This window comes from Scyliorhinus canicula, chromosome 10, assembly GCF_902713615.1.
Source record: "Scyliorhinus canicula chromosome 10, sScyCan1.1, whole genome shotgun sequence".
Taxonomy (NCBI): domain Eukaryota; kingdom Metazoa; phylum Chordata; class Chondrichthyes; order Carcharhiniformes; family Scyliorhinidae; genus Scyliorhinus; species Scyliorhinus canicula.
In genome coordinates, this window is record NC_052155.1 from 9,281,675 (window position 1) to 9,303,012 (window position 21,338).

General features: G+C 47.2%; 1 protein-coding gene across 1 annotated transcript in view; it reads right to left on the reverse strand.

Moving 5' to 3' along the window:
- LOC119972215 (desmocollin-3-like) overlaps positions 1 to 19,328 on the reverse strand; it is a 59,148-nt gene extending 39,820 nt beyond the window's left edge. Inside the window, exons 1-3 of the mRNA XM_038808582.1 lie at positions 18,916 to 19,328; positions 7,431 to 7,524; positions 1,712 to 1,914 (exon numbers count right to left, since the gene is read on the reverse strand). Of these exons, the coding sequence (XP_038664510.1) occupies positions 1,712 to 1,914; positions 7,431 to 7,524; positions 18,916 to 18,957 (339 nt within the window). The 5' untranslated portion in view covers positions 18,958 to 19,328. The remainder of the gene's footprint in view (positions 1 to 1,711; positions 1,915 to 7,430; positions 7,525 to 18,915) is intronic.
- Between the last annotated feature and the right edge of the window lie 2,010 nt (positions 19,329 to 21,338).

Below are 21,338 nucleotides of genomic sequence, written 5' to 3' on the forward strand. Positions count from 1 at the left end.
CGTATCGGCTGAAGACTGACACCGGTGATGCTAGGGACCTCCGGAGGAGACCGAGATGGATCATCCACTCGGCACTTCTGGTTGAAGCTTATTGAAAATGCTTCAGCCTCGTCTTTTGCACTGACGTGTGGACTGAGGAGTCTCCTCTCCTCATGACAATTAATCGCTCATCATCATCCACGGCTGGAAGTGGAAGGACTGCAGAGCTCAAATCGGATCCTGTGGTGCTGGGGTCGCTTAGCTCTGTCTATCACTTGCAGCTTATGCTGCTTGGCACACAAGTAGCTTTACCAGGTTGACACCTCGTTTTTCAGTATGCCTGGTATTGCTCCTGGCACGCTCTCCTGCACTCTTCATTGAACCAGGGTTGATCCCCTGGCTGGGTTGCTTTGGTAGAGTGGGGGAAATATGCTGGGCTGTGAGATTACAGATTGAGGTTGAATAGAATTCTGCTGCTGCTGCTGATGGCCCACAGCGCCTCATGGATGCCCAGTCTTGAGTTGCCACTTCTGTTTGAAATTTAGCATGGTAGTGGTGCCAAACACAATGAAGGGAATCTTCAATGTGAAGATGGGTCTTGTCTGCACAAGGGCTGTGCTTTGGCCATCCTACAAATACCTGTCATCAACAGGTGAATCTGGGGGAGGACGAGGCAAAGTAGGTCATCAGCCAGTTTTCTTGCCCATGTCTGATCTGATGCTATGAGACTTCATCCGAGTCCAGACACATAATGGACAAGTCCCGGGACAAACCCCCCCAATGACTGCATACCAACTCTGTTGGGTCTGTCCTGCTGGTGGGATAGGACATGACCAGCGATGTGAATTGCGATGTCTGGGACACTAGAAGGCTAATGGCACGAGGAAAAAAATATTAACGCAAAGCCATTGCAGTAAAAGCCCAGGGAGCAAAGAAGACCGTTCCCGTCGCACAAATAGTGGTTTGACATCCAGTGGAGTTTGTGTGTCAGACGGGACTGAAGCAGGGTAAACTCTCCTTCTCCCTGCCAGTGCAATCCAGCTTCTTGAATACTGGGCGGTGTCTAGTGCGATATCCTAATCTGATTGAAGCAGAGTGGTCCACGGCCACACTTTCTATGCAGCCTTCTACCAGCACACAGTGATCAGACTAATGTCCTGGCCACGTGAACACGAGAAATGCCGAGTTCAATCTAATGGGTCCAAAAGTAGTGCAAGAACTGGGTTGCTTTCTTATGCAGCCAAGTGTGGCCAAGAAAAAACATAGCCGAGAAGCATTGCCTTCTGTTGAATTTTTTTCTTAATATATATATAAATTTAGAGTACCCAATTATTTTTTTTCCAATTAAGGGGCAATGTAGCGTGGCCAATCTACCTAACCTGCACATCTTTGGGTTGTGGGGGTGAAACCCACGCAGACACGGGGAGAATGCGCAAACGCCACACGGACAGTGACCCAGGGCCGGGTTTCGAACCCGGGACCTCAGCGCCGCAGTCCCAGTGCTATCCACTGCGCCACATTCCGCCCTGCCTCCTGTTGAACTTAGCTGCATTAAAATTTTGCTCAACATTTTGAGCTATTTGGCCATTCCAGAAAACGTTACAATCAGATCAGCCATGATCTTATAGAATGGCGGAGCAGGCTCGAGGGGCCGAGTGGCCTACCTCTTGAGCCTATGAGCCTGACTGACTGCCATCATTGGGTCAGGGGTTAAAAGAAGCAAATTGCTCACCTGTGGATTCAACTGAAACACCACTCGGACGTGGATTGTGCATGGCATTGACGTCACCGAGTCTTGCAGTTCAATGTCAAAGTTCCGTTGTCGGTTAATGCGGAGAACATGCTTTGCATACAAGGAGCCATCGCGTTTCACAGCAAAATCTGGATCGGTGGTGCTGATCTGTAACGTACCCTTTCGGCAACATTCTAAATCCACTGCACAAAAAGAAAAATTAGGACAATCAAAAAAATGTCACATGTAATTCAGTATTTCATTGGTCACGATGCAGCTAAAGGCTACTCCTTGAAGTATCCCTCACCACAGTGTTGAACGTAATTAAGCAACAACAGTACCAAATGTATTAACAGGTAAAAGACGAGAAGAGCAGAACAAGATTGGGATCAATAGATACATATTTTCAAAATTTGGGCAACAGTTACCAAAATGTGAGGGACAACAGAAGTCTTCAAGTCACTTCATGTGTGCACCACTGAATAGAACATATTCAAGCAAAATCCACCACACTTTATTATCGACACCACAATATTTTCGTGAATGAGATCACCAACAAAGGTGGGAAAGCTTGAAGAAAAGATTAACGATAAGCAGACAAGCGGCGTTCCCGAGATGCAAAATTAATTCCGCCTCCAGCTGCTGCCACTCGAATGATGAACATGGAACGTGATCCCGTCACTCTCCAATTGAAGAGGTCTGCATGCTACCCACTGAGCTATAGAGCCCAGAATAGTCTCTGCCTCCAGCACCCTTTCAGGCAGAAAGTCCCACCGCTCTCTGGGTGAAAAAAGGTTTTTCCTCACATCCCCTCTAAACCTCCTGCCCCTTACCTGAAATCCAAACCACCTGGTCATTGATCCCACCACCAAGGGAGGAGAGTTGGATCCTCTCTACTCTATCTATGCCCCTCCTAATTTTATACATTTCAATCATTCCCCCCCCCCCCCCTCCCCCAGCCCAGGCAACATCCTGGTAAATCTCCTCCGCACCCTTTCCAGTGCGATCACATCTCTCCTATAATGTGGATTCCAGAACTGCAACACAGTACTCTAGCTACTGCCGAACGAACGCTTCCAACATAACGTCCCTGCTCTTGAACTCTATGCCTCAGCTACTAAAGAAGTATACCATACGCCACCTTAACCACTGTATCCACCTGCTCTGCTACCATAAGGGACTGGTGTACATGCACAACAAGGTCCCTCTGATCCTTCGGTGCTTCCCAGGGTCCTGCCGTTTATCATGTATTCCCTTGCCTTGTTTGTCCTGCCCAAGTGCATCACCTCACACTTATCCGGATTGAATTCCATTTGCCACTGATCAGCCCATCTGACCAGCCCATCTATATCATAGATTATCATAGAATTTACAGTGCAGAAGGAGGCCATTCAGCCCATCGAGTCTGCACCGGCTCTTGGAAAGAGCACCCTACCCAAGGTCAACAGCTCCACCTTATCCCCATAACCCAGTAACCCCACCCAACACTAAGGGCAATTTTGGACACTAAGGGCAATTTATCATGGCCAATCCACTTAACCTGCACATCTTTGGACTGTGGGAGGAAACCGGAGCACCCGGAGGAAACCCACGCACACACGGGGAGGATGTGCAGACTCCACACAGACAGTGACCCAAGCTGGAATCGAACCTGGGACCCTGGAGCTGTGAAGCAATTGTGCTATCCACAATGCTACCGTGCTGCCCTAATCCTCCTGTAATCGAAGGCGATCCTTCTCACTATATCCCACCCCACCAATTTTCATATCATCCGCAAACTTACTGATCAACCCCCCTGCATTCATACCCAAATCAATAAACCACAAACCCCAAAGGCCGCAATACTGATCCTTGCGGGGACACCACTGGACACAGGCTTCCAGTCAGAAAAATACCCTCTGCTTCCTGCCACGCAGCCAATTTTGGATCCAATCTGTCAAATTTCTTTGGATCCCATGGGCTCTGACCTTCACCATCAGTCTCCCGTGTGGAACCTTATCAAAAACCTTGCTGAAGTCCAAGTAGACAACGTCAAATGCATTTCCCTCATCTCCACACCTGGTCACCTCTTTGAAAAATTCAATCAAGTTGGTCAGACATGACCTCCCCTTAACAAACCATGCTGACTGTTCTTAATTAAACCCCGTCTCTCAAAATGCAGATTAATCCCGAATGGAAGACTTAAGGTTCACGAATACTGCAAATACTGCACAAACACAGAGCAACAGAAACTTCTTCACCACTGAAGAGTTCTTCGGACTCAAAACATTAACTCTGTTTTTCTCTCTCCACAGATGCTGCCAGACCTGCTGCGTTTATCGAGCATTTTCTGTTTTTATTGCAGATTCCCAGCATCTGCAGTATTTAGCTTTTATTAACATCGACACAGCTGGGTCTTACACTCCTCTCGCCGGCGAGTTTGGAGGTGCCGGAGTCAGGGGGCTCCTCTCCTCACCCTTCCCCCCCCCCCCCCCCCCACAAATCCCTCCTCCCAGCTTCTTGAGCCCAGCCCCCACCAGCCCACGTCCCCACCCCCGCAACACACGCTGATACCCTCCCCGCCACCCGTCCACAGGGCCTCAACTGGCTCCTCAGCATGGTCAGTGCGCCTGCCTCCACCCCAAACTGGTACTGCTGGAGTCGCTAGCCACCCGATTGGCTGCCAGCTCACACGGGCAGGACATTTTCCCAGGAGCAGGAGTCTCGCCTTAACGTAACCAATGCTGCTCCAAGTGCTAAACTGCTGTGGGGCAGTGTTGGGGGAGGGAGTCAGCTGGTGGTGGACAGACAGGGACTGTGGCACCATGCATATTTCAGCCCATTTGCAAATATAATATTAATCTTCAAGCATTGCAATAAAACCCCCTGGAGTAGAGGAGACAATTCAAGTCTCTGTCCACTGGTTCAGCACCCCAATGGGGTATTTGCAACAGACATGAGGACAGCAGAGTAAATACACCCTCTGAGCAGATAACTCAAAGCTACAACTTCTTCAATGCTGGGCTGGCATCAAGTTGGATACTCGTGTCTAACATGGAGTAGGCTGACTGATAGCTATTACATCTAGAAATAGAGCTATATCTAGAGGTAGAACCATAGAATTCCTACAGTGCAGAGGAGGCCATTTGGCCCATCGAGTCTGCACCAACTCTCTGAAAGAGCACTCTATCTAGGGCCACTCCCCATTCTATCGCCATAACCCCACCTAACCTGCACATCTTTGGACTGTGGGAGGAAACCGGACTGTTCAGAATCACACAATAAGGCAACAGCTTACATTTACATAGCCCCCGTTATTATATAATACCAAGGCGCTTCACACATATACCACTGAATCGCAGACAGATGATCGAACGTTTGGCCAAGGAACATGTTGTTGAAATGTGGGAAGTGAGGTAGAGAGGGAATTGCAGACCTCGGGATTACGGCTGAAGCGGGGGGGGTTCAGCGATGAGACATCTTAAAACTGAATAGCTAGGATGCCACTCGAGTGGTTTTACAGAAGTTAGTTTATTAAGGATTGAGATGAATTATAGGAAGTGGACTGAGTAATCATTATTGACCATTAACCATGTATTTTTAGGACCTAGCAGCAATAAGTAATCAAATGGGATTAAGGATAGCTAACTTGACCATGTTTTTGAGACACACAAAATGTGCGATCAGCAAATTACTAGTAAACACAAGTTGTTATCAAGTGGTCCTGATATCCTCTGGAAGTAAAAGGACGGCACTTCTGACATCCTGTCTTTCTGAACCAACCCATGGGGTAAAGAGGGTGTCAGTTCTGCTATCCTGTTTCCCACAAACAATGAGTGCACAGGATGCTGAGATTGTATCTCAATCCCAACCCCCTTAGCGGCCACTGAAGGTGCAGCCACTAACGATGTAGCGATCGTAAGCAGGGATGCTCAAGGAGACCAGAATTCGATGTGTGCGGGAATCTTCGGAGGGTTGTAGGGCTGGAGAAGATTAGAGACAAGGAGGCAGGGAGGGGATGGGAGCCGGAAGAACTAGAAAACAAGGATGAAACAAGTAGGATCAAGACAAAAAAAAACGGAACCCAATCAGCGTCCATGGTTTCACACAACTGCACAAGTCAGCCCTTTCGGTAGGGGGAAAATGATTAAATTGACACTGAAAAATAACCATGCTGAATTGGCAAAACACTTGCTAATAAATTTGGTCTTTTCTTTCAAACTTTTTTCTCTAATCCAGAAACAAAATTCTCAGCTTTTTAAGAATATGCTCAGACAAAAAGCAAGCCAAATTCAACCATGATTTTTTAAATTATTCTATACTCATTTACCATTGGACCCAACAGGCAATTTTCAACCCAGCCCATTCTTCCCCTCGTTGAATCGAATGCTGATGTTTGCAAACGCATTAAATTTTGTACATCCCAGTGAAAGTCTTTTATTAGGTTATTGGATTAGAGCTTCCTCAATTACAATCTCTCTTCCCTAGACTCTGATCATTGTAATTTAAAAAGAGGGTACTTGAGGAATGTCCCAGCTGCCGAGGGCAATTAGAGATAGGCAATAAACACTGGTCTAGCCAGCAACACCCACATCCCATAAAAGAAAGAGAAAAGGAAGGCCCAAGGCCACATACGGTGGCGAGAGACTTAATAAACCTGGTGGTGTTGGAAGAGGAATGGGGTGACTGACAGGAGGAGACGGAGATGGCCACGATGGCAATCCAAGTAAAATGGAAGCAGTCAAAAACGAAGACAATGACTCAGGAGAGACCCGAGGAGTTTTGAATTCCACCAAGATAATTGAGACACTTCCCCCCCCCCCCCTCCCTCCCAACCATCGACAACAACAGCCTGCAGTCGCACACAGCACCTTTTAAATACGGCAAACATAAGAACATAAGAACTAGGAGCAAGAGTAGGCCATCTGGCCCCTCGAGCCTGCTCCGCCATTCAATGAGATCATGGCTGATCTTTTGTGACTCAGCTCCACTTTCCGGCCCGAACACCATAACCCTTAATCCCTTTATTCTTCAAAAAACTATCTATCTTTATCTTAAAAACATTTAATGAAGGAGCCTCAACTGCTTCACTGGGCAGGGAATTCCATAGATTCACAACCCTTTGAGTGAAGAAGTTCCTCCTAAACTCAGTCCTAAATCAACTTTCCCGTATTTTGAGGCTATGCCCCCTCGTTCTGCTTTCACCCGTCAGTGGAAACAACCTCCCGCATCTATCCTATCTATTCCCTTCATAATTTTATATGTTTCTATAAGATCCCCCCTCATCCTTCTAAATTCCAATGAGTACAGTCCCAGTCTACTCAACCTCTCCTCATAATCCAACCCCTTCAGCTCTGGGATTAACCTAGTGAATCTCCTCTGCACACCCTCCAGCGCCAGTACGTCCTTTCTCAGGTAAGGAGACCAAAACTGAAGACAATACTCCAGGTGTGGCCTCACTAACACCTTATACAATTGCAACATAACCTCCCTAGTCTTAAACTCCATCCCTCTAGCAATGAAGGACAAAATTCCATTTGCCTTCTTAATCATCTGAGAGTGACTTCACAGGAGTGTTATCAAACAACACTGGATACCCAGCCACATTGGGAAGGATTGGGACAAGTCTGGTAGGTTTTTAAGAGTTCAGATCTTTGGGCTGCTGGAGGTACAGCTGTAAATGATGGGGTGAAGGAGTGAAGAAAAACAGGGATGCACACAAAGAGTTCAGTTGTGTCACCTTTTGAAATCACTTGATCTTTTTGAATCTCCCGACTTGGCACGGTAACATCGATAGATTTGCTGACACAAGCTTCTCCAAACCTTGGGAGCATCTAAAAACAGAAAAGAACACAATTCATAATCCAATGAAACCAAATTTAATCTTAAAATGAACTTTGCACCCATGACGCTCCATCATCTTTACATTAAAATATATCAATTGTTGAAGGTGCCAAAAAGCAAACAAACAGAAAATTCAGAAAACAACGCCTGGCCAGTATCTGTGACTGCAAAGATAAATTGACATTCCACAAGTGATCAAAAATAACTGGGAAGAATAAGTGCCCCTTAGAGCAGTGATGGGCAACTAAGACTAGCGAGTGGGCCACTCCTTTATCCCAGTGGGCTGCAAGATTGAAATTGGGCTTGCTCATTATCCATGACCCCATTTTAAACATTAAATACATTGAATAGACACCAAAGAAATTCATAACAGGATAGCAAATGCTTCAACCTTTGTATGTTAATAGAACTAACAATTTCAAATGGTAAAAACAAAATAAATATTTACACTTTGGACACAGAGGGAGCGCACAGTTCTCACAGACAATGTTGTGAACAGTCACTTCACTCGCCCTCGCTTTACGTGCGAATCACTTCAGTCACACCGATAGGAAAAAAACTACAGGGGCGGAAATCAGGGGAATGTGGCAAATCTGCAGGTGAGGAACGGTCAACACAATGTGTCATGGGCCGCACTCAATCCCAGATGGGCTGCATGTGGCCCCCAGTCCACAGGTCGCCCACCACTGCCTTAGAGACACTGAACATATCTCTTTGAACTACCCAGAGTCTTGATCCCCAAATCCTTCCTTAACAAGCTCAATACAAGCTTTATTAACACTGCAATGAAGTTACCGTGAAAAGCCCCTCGTGACAGAGCCCACTAGGGAACAGGTAATTCTGGATATGGTGATCTGTAATGAGGCAGACTTAATTAGGGATTTCAAAGTGAAGGATCCCTTAGGGAGCAGTGGCCACAATATGATAGGATTTATGTAACTTACGCCGCAGTTTGAGAGGGAGAAATTGGAATCAGATAATAATATTCTTTATTGTCATAAGTAGGCTTACATTAACACTATAATGAAGTCACTGTGAAAATCCCCTCGTCGCCACACTCTGACGCCTGTTCGGGTACACGGAGGGAGAATTCAGAATGTCCAATTCACCGAACAGCACTTTTTCGGGACTTGTGGGAGTAAACCGGAGCACCCGGAGGAAACCCACGCAGACACGGGGAGAACGTGCAGACTCCGCGCAGACAGTGACCCAAGCCAGGAATCGAACTTGGGACCCTTGCGCCGTGAAGCAACAGTGCTACCCACTGTGCTACCGTGCTGCCCAATGTAAAGGTCTCTACAAAGACAGGAGGGAGGAGCTGGCCAGGGTTGATTGGAAAGGGAGCCTAGCAGGGAAGACACTGGAACAGCAATGAATGGTTATTCAGGAGGCGCAACAGAAATTCACGTGAGCAATCGTCAACAAAGTGTCTCATCGGCCGCACTCAAAACTCAGATGGGCCGCATCTGGTCCCAGCTTGATTCAGGTGAAGACTGTCCCGTGGGAGCAACTCTCTCCTTTGTGATTCTTCTCTGTCTCCATCCTTCTTGGATCTTCCTATATCCCATCCCTCTCGATGCCCTCTCAAAAGTTGGCAATGCAACCTCAGCCACCTTAGTTTCTTCACTCCTTTGACTTGCCTTTTGCATTGAAAATGTAAACGTGAAATCCCTCAATTCCAATCCCGACATTTCAAACCCCCCAGAGTTGATACAATGGCCATGGCAGAAAGATTTCAACATAGCAACGGCTAAACACCAACCATTGTATTCATCCTCTGGCCTCTCTCCGGATCCATGACACGTTTCCCAGGCTGTCAAGCCGGGACTTCCTGGACATCATCCAATCTTAGCTACTCAACAGCGTGCTCTTCACTGTCGCTGGGCCAAAATCCTGAAATCCCCTCTCTAATAGCACTGTAGGTGTACCTACACCACATGGACTGCAGCGGTTTAAGGTGGCAACTCACCACCACCTTCGAGAGAAATTTGGGATGGACAATAAATACTGGCCTAGCCATGAATGAATAAAATAAACCTCATCCCAAAATTCAGGTACAAGCTAATCTGGCAAACATCGTCCCTCCAAAGGACCTAAAGGGAGAGCTAAGAAGAGCCAGGAGGGGACATGAGAAGTCTTTGGCAGGTAGGATCAAGGATAACCCTACAGCTTTCTACAGATACGTCAAGGACAGTAGTGGGAAGTTGTGCGTGGAGTCCGAGGAGATAGGAGAGGTGCTAAATGAATATTTTTCGTCAGTATTCACACAGGAAAAAGACAATGTTGTCGAGGAGATACTGAGATACAGGCTACTAGGCTAGAAGGGCTTGAGGTTCAGAAGGAGGAGGTGTTAGCAATTCTGGAAAGAGTGAAAATAGATACGTCCCCTGGGCCGGATGGGATTTATCCTAGGATTCTCTGGGAAGCTAGGGAGGAGATTGTTGAGCCTTTGGCTTTGATCTTTAAGTCATCTTTGTCTACAGGAATAGTGCCAGAAGACTGGAGGATAGCAAATGTTGTCCCGTTGTTCAAGAAGGGGAGTAGAGACAACCCCGGTAACTATAGACCAGTGAGCCTTACTTCTGTTGTGGGCAAAGTCTTGGAAAGGTGTATAAGAGATAGGATGTATAATCATCTGGAAAGGAATAATTTGATTAGAGATAGAGATAGTCAACACGGTTTTGTGAAGGGTAGGTCGTGCCTCACAAACCTTATTGAGTTCTTTGAGAAGGTGACCAAACAGGTGGATGAGGGCAAAGCAGTTGATGTGGTGTATATGGATTTCAGTAAAGCGTTTGATAAGGTTCCCCACAGTAGGCTGTTGCAGAAAATACAGAGGCTCAGGGTGATTTAGCAGTTTGGATCAGAAATTGGCTAGCTGATAGAAGACAAAGGGTGTGGTTGATGGGAAAAGTTCAGACTGGAGTCCAGTTACTAGTGGTGTACCACAAGGATCTGTTTGGGGCCACTACTGTTTGTCATTTTATAAATGACCTGGAAGAGGGCGTAAAAGGATGGGTCAGTAAATTTGCAGATGACACTAAAATCGGTGGAGTTGTGGACAGTGCGGAAGGAGTTACAAGTTACAGAGGGACATAGATAAGCTGCAGAGCTGGGCTGAGAGGTAACAAATGGAGTTTAATGCAGAAAAGTGTGAGGTGATTCATTTTGGAAGGAATAACAGGAAGACAGAGTACTGGGCTAATGGTAAGTTTCTTGGAAGTGTGGATGAGCAGAGAGATCTCGGTGTCCATGTACATAGATCTCTGAAAGTTGCCACCCAGGTTGAGAGGGTTGTTAAGAAGGCGTACGGTGTGTTAGCTTTTATTGATAGAGGGATTGAGTTTCGGAGCCATGAGGTCATGTTGCAGCTATACAAAACTCTGATGCGGCCGCATTTGGAGTACTGCGTGCAGTTCTGGTCGCCGCATTGTAGGAAGGATGTGGAAGCATTGGAAAGGGTGCAGAGGAGATTTACCAGAATGTTGCCTGGTATGGAGGGAAGATCTTATGAGGGAAGGCTGAGGGACTTGAGGCTGTTTTCGTTGGAGAGAAGAAGGTTAAAAGGTGACTTAATTGAAGCATACAAGATGATCAGAGGATTAGATAGGGTGGACAGTGAGAGCTTTTTTCCTCGGATGGTGATGTCTAGCATGAGGGGACATAGCTTTAAATTGAGGGGAGATAGATCCAGGAAAGATGTCAGAGGTCGGTTCTTTACTCAGAGAGTAGTAAGGGCGTGGAATGCCCTGCCTGCTACAGTAGTTGACTCGCCAATACTAAGGGCTTTCAAATGGTCATTGGATAGACATATGGGTGATAAGGGAATAGTGTAGATGGACTTTAGAGTGGTTTCACAGGTCGGCACAACACCGAGGGCCAAAGGGCCTGTACTGCGCTGTAATGTTCTATGTTCTAAACTACCAAGTTCACGGATTTCTACAACGAATTGCATTATGTTGTATGCCACACTACTTTGCGTAAAGATTCCATTTTCCACCTCTGTTCCCCATCTGCCCAGATGATTAGAGCGTTTGAAATTTAATTGTTCTTGAGCCAACATTCCCTCCCCACCCCCTATGCCAGACAGGGCCCTCACTGTGTCTATCCCAATTCCTCTGACACACTCTCACTCACTTAAAAGGGTTCCTGATTCTATACAAGGGTGGCACAGTGGTTAGCACTGCTGCCTCACAGCACCAGGGACCCGGGTTCAATTCCGGCCTCGGGTGACTGGCTGTGTGGAGTTTGCACGTCCTCCCCGTTTCCAAAGCTGTGCAGGTTAGGTGTAATGACCACGCTAAATTGCCCCTTAGTGTCCAAAGGTTAGGTGGGGTTACGGGGATAGGGTGGGGGAGTGGGCCTAGGCAGGGTGCTCTTTCGTAGGGTTGGCGCAGACTCGATGGGCCGAATGGCCTCCTTCTGCACTGTAGGGATTCTATGGATCTATACCATCTTTCACCCACCAGATCATTTCCCACCTTTTCCAAAGTAACATATCCACATTCATCCTCTTCCCCCGCCCCCCCCCCCTCCCCCCCTCCCAAGGGATCACGCTGTTCACTATGTCTTTCTCTCTTACGTCACCCCTTCGGCACCTATTCTGAGCATTTTACAACACAACCATAGTTGGTGCAACACCTGTTCATTGACCTCTCCTTATGTTGTAGCTGGACAAGAGCTTCCTTCTCCTGCACTTTATCGCGATTCTCACCACTCTCTGCGCAAAGGTGTATCCACCAAATTCTCTACTCGATTAATGAGTTACCGTGTTCTATTATTGGGCCTGTCGGTTTGGTCCGTCCTGCACATAGACATTGTGTCTACATCTACCCTATCCAACTCTATTTCGTAACCGTACATTTCTCCATCAAGTCACTCCCCAGTTGGATATATATAATGAGTTTACCACGTGGATTCTTCTTCGTAAACAGCCTGCATTTTACCCTCATCAGGCATCGGTGTGCACATCGGTAATTTCCCATTTTATTTCATATTACCTGCACTCCCACGTTTTACCTCTTTAAATATTTGCGCGTTCCTCCACCGCAAACCACTTTCACAACACTTTTATTGAAATTGTTTAATTACTTTGGGGAAATATTCTTCGCATCTCCCCCAGCAGTTTTCACCCTCTCATTTCAACGCCTCAGAATTTGAAGGGCTGAAGGACCTGATCTTGCTCCTCTCATCATTTTATATTTATGGGGAATCAGAATTTGCAACATTTCACTGTCTCGTCTCACTCTCATTCAAATGTTTTATAACACAGACACCGATTATGGTCCCCATGACTGGGATGAGCTTTATATTCCAGATTGACCAATTGAATTTAATTTCCACCAGTGCCTTGGGTGGGTCCAAACTCATGCGCCCAGAATATATATATTTTTTAATTTACAGTACCCAATTGTTTTTTTTTACGATTAAGGGCCAATTTAGCCAATCCACCTAACCTACACATCTTCGGGTTGTGGGGGGTGAGACCCACGGAGGCACGGGGAGAATGTGCAAACTCCACACGGACAGTGACCCAGGGCCAGGATTCGAACCCGGGTCCTCAGCGCTGCAGTCGCAGTGCTAACCACTGCGCCGCCTGCCGCCCTGTGTGGCCAGAATATTAACCTGGGCTTCAGGTTTACGAGCGGAATGACATCACCTGAACCTACCATCTTCTTACGTAACAAGCCCTTTTGCGAAACAGAATGCTCGATATCTTCTGAAGAATGAAGTGCGCACTCAGTGTGCAGTTTCTTAAACCTCAGGAAATTATAGTTGATATTGTTTTAAAAATTCAGGGATTTACAATTCAAATCAAATAAAACAGTAAAAAGAAATTACACTAGGGGCGTTGATAACGGCGCCTCTGCCATTCCCGCCGGCATGATACTCCACCTGCCCCATGGTGGTGGCCACCCTGAGAGTCTGGGGCAATGGCGGAGACATGTGAGAGCAGAGGAAGCATCGGTTTGGTCTCCAATTTGTAATAATCACCGGTTTTCCCCGGGAAGGATGGATGGGAGGTTTCAGAGATGGCACAGAGCAGGGATTGAGAGGATGGGCGATACGTTTGTAGAGGAGAGCTTTCCTAACTTGAGGGAGCCGGAGGAGAAATTTGGATTTGCGAGGGTAATCAAATTCAGGTATCTGCAGGTGCGGGACTTCCTACGCAGGCAGGTCTCAACCTTCCCACTCCTACTGTCAAGGGGGATACAGGACAGGGTAGTTTCCAGAGAGTGGGTGGGAGAAGGGAGGGTCTCTGACATTTACAAGGAACTTATGGGGTCAGAGGAGATGCAGACCGAGGAGCTGAAGCACAAGTGGGAGGAGGAGCTGGGAGATGAGATAGAGATAGACGGTCTATGGGCGGACGCGTTGAGTAGAGTCAACGCATCCACAACATGTTCCAGGCTCAGCCTGATACAATTCAAGGTTGTTCACTGGGCTCACATGACAGTGGCCCGGATGAGCAGATTCTTTGGGGTGGAAGACAGGTGTGTAAAGTGTGCAGGAGGGCCAGCGAACCATGTCCACATGTTATGGACATGTCCTAAGCTTAGGGGATTTTGGCAGGGGTTTGCAGATGTCATGTCCACGGTGTTAAAAACAAGGGTGGCGCTGAGTCCAGAGGTGGCGATTTTCGGGGTGTCGGAAGACCCGGGAATCCAGGAGGAGAAAGAGGCAGACGTTCTGGCCTTTGCTTCCCTGGTAGCCCGGAGACGGATACTATTAGCTTGGAGGGACTCAAAGCCCCCGAAGTCGGAGACCTGGCTATCAGACATGGCTAGCTTTCTCTGTTTGGAGAGAATCCAGTTCACCTTGAGAGGGTCACTGTTAGGGTTCGCCCAGAGGTGGCAACCGTTCGTCGATTCCCTTCGCGGAAAATTAATCGTCAGCAGAAGGGGGGGGGGGGGGGGGTTAGTTTAGCTTAGAGTAGGGGGTTAATAAAGCTGGGACCTGTAAGGGAGAGAGACGGCTTTTGCACTATGTTTATAGATTCATGTACATTGTTTATTTTGTTGTCACTGTAAAACCAAATAAAAACTCAATAAAATGTTTATTTTTAAAAAAAGAAATTACATATGAAAATCATGAAATTTCACCTTAACTATTACCAGTAAACATGTTTAATCTAAGTTATGCAATATTTTTAAATATTTGCAGTGTCACAGTGGATAGAGAAAACGGGTAGACCCAGACTGCCTTTCTCACAGCTGGCACAGGCAAACAATAACAAGAAACTCAGATGAAGGGCTGCATTTTCTTTCTTGAGAGAAGGGGTCAGTGGAGGAGCACCACATCAGCTGACTCTGGTGAATTCTCACCACAAGGCAGGTTTCCACGGTGCAGTGTGGGAAAGGGTACAGTGGGCAGCTGAGTTGCTTCACAGCTCCAGGGTCCCAGGTTCGATTCCCGGCTTGGGTCACCGTGTGCGGAGTCTGCACGTCCTCCCCGTGTCTGCGTGGGTTTCCTCCGGGTGCTCCAGTTTTTCCCCCCACAGTTCAAAGATGTGCAGTTTAGGTGGATTGGCCATGCTAAATTGCCCTTAGCGTTCAAAAAAAAAGGCTGGATGGGGTTACGGGGAGGGCGGAGGTGTGAGCTTGGATAGGGTGCCCTTTCCAAGGGAGGGTGCAGACTCGATTGGCCGAATGGCCTCCTACTGCACTATAAATTCTATGAAATACAGCATCTATGAAAAGATCTGCTGGCCACACTGTGGAAGCAGGGAGCTCGATAGTGATCAAGGCAACAATTAGGGGCGATATTGCCACCTTTCTGGCATTGGGCCACTGGTGAAGCACCCATCCCGTGGAGACCACCAGCTCAATAGAGGCAAACTCCCTGCAGGAGGCTCCAAGCCCCAATAATCGAGCCTCCCAAGGTTGCCTCCATGTCGAGGACCTCCCTCGGCAATGCCCACCTATTCCGGGGGGGGGGGGCTATCAGAGCTGCAAGCCCCCTGATAGGAAGCTGCAGACAAATAATAGGACAGAGACGGTCCCAGGTCTTGCTGCAAGCGCAAGCTCAAGACCCCTCCCCACTTGATCCCGATGTCAGGATTTCAAAGCCTGCAAGAAAATTCAGCCCTCAGCATCAATACATATGGAAAACAAAATGGGAAAAAGTCAAACAAGAGGAAGAGAGGAACATAGAACATAGAACATAGAACAGTACAGCACAGAACAGGCCCTTCGGCCCTCGATGTTGTGCCGAACAATGATCACCCCACTTAAACCCACGTAACCCGTATACCCGTAACCCAACAATCCCCCCCATTAACCTTACACTACGGGCAATTTAGCATGGCCAATCCACCTAACCCGCACATCTTTGGACTGTGGGAGGAAACCGGAGCACCCGGAGGAAACCCACGCGCACACGGGGAGGACGTGCAGACTCCACACAGACAGTGACCCAGCCAGGAATCGAACCTGGGACCCTGGAGCTGTGAAGCATTGATGCTAACCACCATGCTACCGTGAGGCCCCTTAGGCCCCTTAGGGGTAGGCCATTCAGCCCATCGAGCCTGTTCCACCACGCAATACGATTACGGCTGATCATCCACTTCAATGTCCTTGGCCAAGATTATCCCCAACTCCTTTTACATCACTGGTATTTAGATATCTGTCAGTCTCTGCTTTAAACATACTCAATGACTGAGCTTCCACATGCCTCTGGGATAGAGAATCCCCAAGACTCTCACTCCTCAGTGAACAAATTTCCCCTCTTCTCAGTCCTAAGTGGCATCCCGCAAACCCCCTCCCCTCCCCACCGGTTCAAGACTCCCCAACCAGGGGGAAACATCTTACCTGCATCTACCCTTTTAGATATTAATAGGTTTCAATGAGATCACTTCTCATTCTTCGAAATGTGAGAGGACACGGGCCCTGTTTTTCCCCTCTCTTCACTGGACAGTCCCACCATCCCTGGAACAAGTCTGGTGAACCTTTGTTGCACTCCCACTGTGGCAATAATATTCTTCCATAATTGCCCTTAGCAATAAGACATAGGAGCAGAATCAGGCCACTTGGCCCATCAACTCTGCTCTGCCATTCAATCATGGCTGATATTTTTCTCATCCCATAACATTCCCTCCATAACCCCTGATCCCCTGATTAATCAAGAGCCAATCTATCTCTGTCTTTAGTGATTTGGCCTCCACAACCTTCTGCAGCAAAGAGTTCCACAGATTCACCACCCTCTAGCTGAAGAAATTCCTCCTCATCTCTGTTTTAAAGGATCATCCCTTTAGTCTGAGGTGGTGTCCTCTGGTTCTAGTTTTTCCTACAAGTGGAAATACCCTCTCCACGTCCACTCTATCCAGGCCTCACAGCATCCTACAAGTTTCAAATAAGATCCCCCTTCATCCTTCTCAACTCCAACGTGTACAGACCCAGTATTCTCAACCGTTCTTGATATGACAAGTCCTCCATTCCAGGGATCATTCTTGTGAACCTCCTCTGGACCCTTTCCAGGCCTCAGCACATCCTTCCTTAGATACGAGGCCCAAAACTGCACACAGCACTCCAGGTGCAGTCCAAGGTTCGATACAATTTACAGGGTCAACAGCATTGTGTCAGATACAAAACAAGTTAATTATAAATTCTAGCTATCCATTTAATGAGCCAACACTTCATACAATCAAATAAACCGTATGCTTCACAGGAAATACAAATTTCTGTATTAATAACAACAAGTGTAGTCAATATTAAAGCATTAAAGACATGATACTTTAAACAACAGATAACGCAGAAGCTAAAACAAATGATAGAAAACTTCCTTGTGGTTCAGAGAATATCTGGATTTTTTAAAAAGAAAACTCAAATTATGCCAGCGATCTTTCACAAGCATTGGCGATATTAAAGCAGTTGCGTATTTTATTGGACAAAGACAGAAACTACATCCCCAGCTCCATTTTCTTTCAAAATAGTATCAAAACTGAAACTTTTGTTTGGAATACAACCTCCAACTGGGCAGAAAGTTACAGCAATTGCAAATTGCAAGTTAATGAATGACTTTTTTAAAAAATTGATGGAACAGTCCAGGTGATCAAAAAGAAAACTATGTTTCACACACACGGAAATTAAATTTGAAGTGCTTTCACTCCTATAAGAAAACAGTGTAAATAAAACTGTAAATTAGTGAGACACAAGGGCATTACGTGTTCTCAGTAAATAAAACTGTAAGTTAGTGAGACACAAGGGCATTACGTGTTCTCGGTAAATAAATTCTGTATTGCCCTTAACACATGTCAAATTTGTTCTGCTTCAAAACGTACTTTTATAAATTTTAAACCACAAAAACTGGTGTTCTCGATTAATAAAAGGATTTCTTGATTAATAAGGGGATAACACTGCAATGAAGTTAGGGGAAATCCCCTCACCGCCACACTCTGGTGCCTGTTTGCAAAATTCAGAATGTCCAATTCACCGAACAAACATGCCTTTCGGGACTTGTGGGGGGAAACCAGAGCACTCGGAGTAAACCCGTACAGACACGGGGAGAACGTGCGGACTCCGCACAGGCGGTGACCCAAGCCGGGAATCAAACCTGGGACCCTGTCGCTATGAAGCAACAGCGTTAACCACTGTACTACACTGCCGCCCGTATCATTCTATATCAAAAAAATATCAGCCATAATAATTTGGTGGAGCAGACTCGAAGGGCACAACATCGAGGGCCGAAGGGCCTGTTCTGTGCTGTATTGTTCTATGTTCTATGTTCTAAATGGCCTAATTCTGCTCCGATAGAGCATATTTTGTTTTTGGGAGGGGGGGGCAAATAAAAGTAGAAAAGAAGCCAACAAATAAGACCACAATCAGCAATTAAATACACGAATGCCCAGTTAAACCTCGTAGTCCGCGTAGACCTCGAGTCCGCATTCATGCGTGCGGAACTTAGCTATAGGTTTTTGCTCAGCAATTTTGCGTTGTCGGGGCATCTCTGACTGCGTCTATATAAACATTTCTGGAACAAGCCTTTCCATTCACCTGAAGAAGGAGCCGGGCTCCGAAAGCTCGTGTTTGAAACAAACCTGTTGGACTTTAACATGGTGTTGTAAGACTTCTTACTGTGCTCACCCCAGTCCAACGCCGGCATCTCCACATCACAGTTAAACCTCACCACTTTAGTTCACTTGGTTTAGTTTTGTTTGAGAGTTTATCAAAAGTTACTTTTGCAAATAAACAAGGTTGGATCAATCGCTCTTTCTGACTTCAAACAGTACATAAATCACGCAAACTCTTCAATGAAGGCAGCCAATTATTAAAGGGCTAACGAACCTCTCCCTTAAATGTTCCAAATATCAAATTAAGGCACTTGTAGTTAAACATGAAAATAAGAGGCAGCTTAATGGTTACAGAGTGGGTGAAGGTCCTTACCAGCAGCAGGGAGGCGAGAAAGGCGACTCGCTGGGCCGCCATTAGCTTCGATCCTCACTTCACTTCGACTGCAGCTGAGCAAAATCGCGCCCGGATTTTTGTCTTAGGAAACCTCCCGTTCGCGGGAGGGGAGGGGGGACCGAGTTTCTGTGTTTTAAAAAAAAGTGTAATTTTTTTTTCCAAAAGTGGAAAGTTTGTGTACGCCTCAAAAGTTTTCGAGAAGTGTGTGTATGTAAAAAAACAGTATCGAGTATGCGTGTATTTAAGTGTCAATTTTCACCGTATGTGTGGGGGGGGGGGGGGGGGGGGTAAAGCAAAAATGCGTGGGGTCACTTTTTGCAGCAAACTGCCTTCCGCGCCTTCCTTCTGCTGCTCTCTCTCTCTCTATCTGTCTGTCCGCTTTACCCTGCCGCCTCTGTCAGGCTCACCTGGGTGAGGCTCCAGGTGAGAGGGTAGGGCAGGGGAGGGGCCGCCCTGAGTCACTGGCAGGGGCGGAGCCCAGTGGCCCTCTCTCGGGGTGGGTGTGAAGAGGGCAGTCCCGTCTCCATGGTGAGGGAAAAACAACCTCTGGGCTGTGAAAAGAGACACCAAGGTTTTGCATGAGCTTTTAAACAGAGGCGTCAACAGGAACATCAACAGAAGGGAAGAGGTCACCAGGTACAGAAGAGATGAATAATATTTTACTCATCTCTGTCTGTCAAAGGTCAACTCTACACTTCCCCGGTTGTGGCATAGTTACCTGTGCCATTGAAGGGGGAGGGACTGTGGGGTGGGGTGCGGTGGCCATTTGTGTAGTCTGGTTAGAATAGAACCATTCCTGCAGTGCAGAAGGAGGCCGTTTGACCCATTGAGTCCGCACCCACCCTCTGAAAGAGTACCCTCCCCACCCTCTGAAAGAGTACCCTACCCAGGCCCACTGGCCACACCCAATCCATGTAACCCCGCCTCACCTCCACTGTGGGAGGAAACCGGAGTAAACCCACACGCAAACACGAGGAGAATGTGCAAGACTCCACATAGTCGCCCAAGGTCATGATTGAACCCGGGTCTCTGGTGCTGTGAGGCAGCAGTGCTAGCCACTGTGTCACCATGCCACCGTGCCATTGTCTGTTTATCTGCGAACAATATCGTAGAATCCCAATAGTGCTGAAGGAGGCATTCGGCCCATCATGTCTGCACTGACGCTTTGGAAGGCCACCCTACCTTGGCCCAATCCCCCCATCCTATTCCTGCAATATGCCCCTCGGGGGCAATTTTCGCATGGCCAATCCAGCTAACCTGCACATCTTTGGGCTGTGGGAGGAAACCGGAGCACCCGGAGGAAACCCACGTAGACACGGGGAGAACGTGCAGACTTCGCACAGACAGTGACCCGAGGTCGGAATTGAACCCTGGTCCCTGGCACTGTGAGGCAGCAGTGTGCCACCGTGCCACCCTAATATATGTCACAAATGAATGATGATATACCATTATCCGGTTGGGTTGGAGTTATTTCAGTAAACTCTCCAAGACAGCTGGATGCAAAACACTTGCAGCACTTTTGTGACACATTTGCAAGTTCCAGGAACACCCGACACCAGCTTCTGACCATGCCTATTCTCCTCGAGTTCCAGAAAGCAAGCATGAGTGTATGCTCCTCCCATGACATTATAGACTGTTACAGTTAACCCTTAATGGGATTTAGCCAAACCTATTCCATTATACAACATCTCCCCAAGTCTCTGATCGGACTTTTCCCACATCCCCAGAAACCCAATGCTTCAGTCTCCACGTCATTCTGAACATTTGTAGTCCCGTGAGAAATGAAGCTTATCGATGGTCTCTTTGATAAATGCCATTTTCCGTTCTCTCCCCATGTTGTCTTGCATGAGGTAGACGTTGTGGTGTCTGCACAAGTCTAACGAACTGGGTTCTCCCCTCCTTTGTAGGGGATTAATCGATCTCATTCTGAAATTAAACCAGAAAATGCTAGATAATAATAATAATCTTTATTGTCAGAGGTAGGCTGACATTAACACTGCCATTAAGTTACTGTGGAAAGCTCCTCGTCGCCACACTCCGGCACCTGTTCGAGTACACAGAGGGAGAATTCAGAATGTCCAAATTACCTAACAGCACGTCTTTCGGGACTTGTGGGAGGAAACTGGAGCACCCGGAGGAAACCCACGCAGACACGGGGAGGACGTGCAGACTCCGCACAGACAGTGGCCCAAGCCGGGAATCGAATCTGGGGCCCTGGAGCTGTGAAGCAACAGTGCTAACCACTGCGTTACCGTGCTACCCCTAAACTCCTCAGGTCTGACAACATCTGTGGAGAGAGAAAGGGAGCTAATGTTTTGAGTCCGTGTGACTCTTCTTCAGTCGTACAAGCATTAAGTCTGTGTTTTTCCAGCATTTTCTGTCTTTTTTTCAGATTTCCAGCC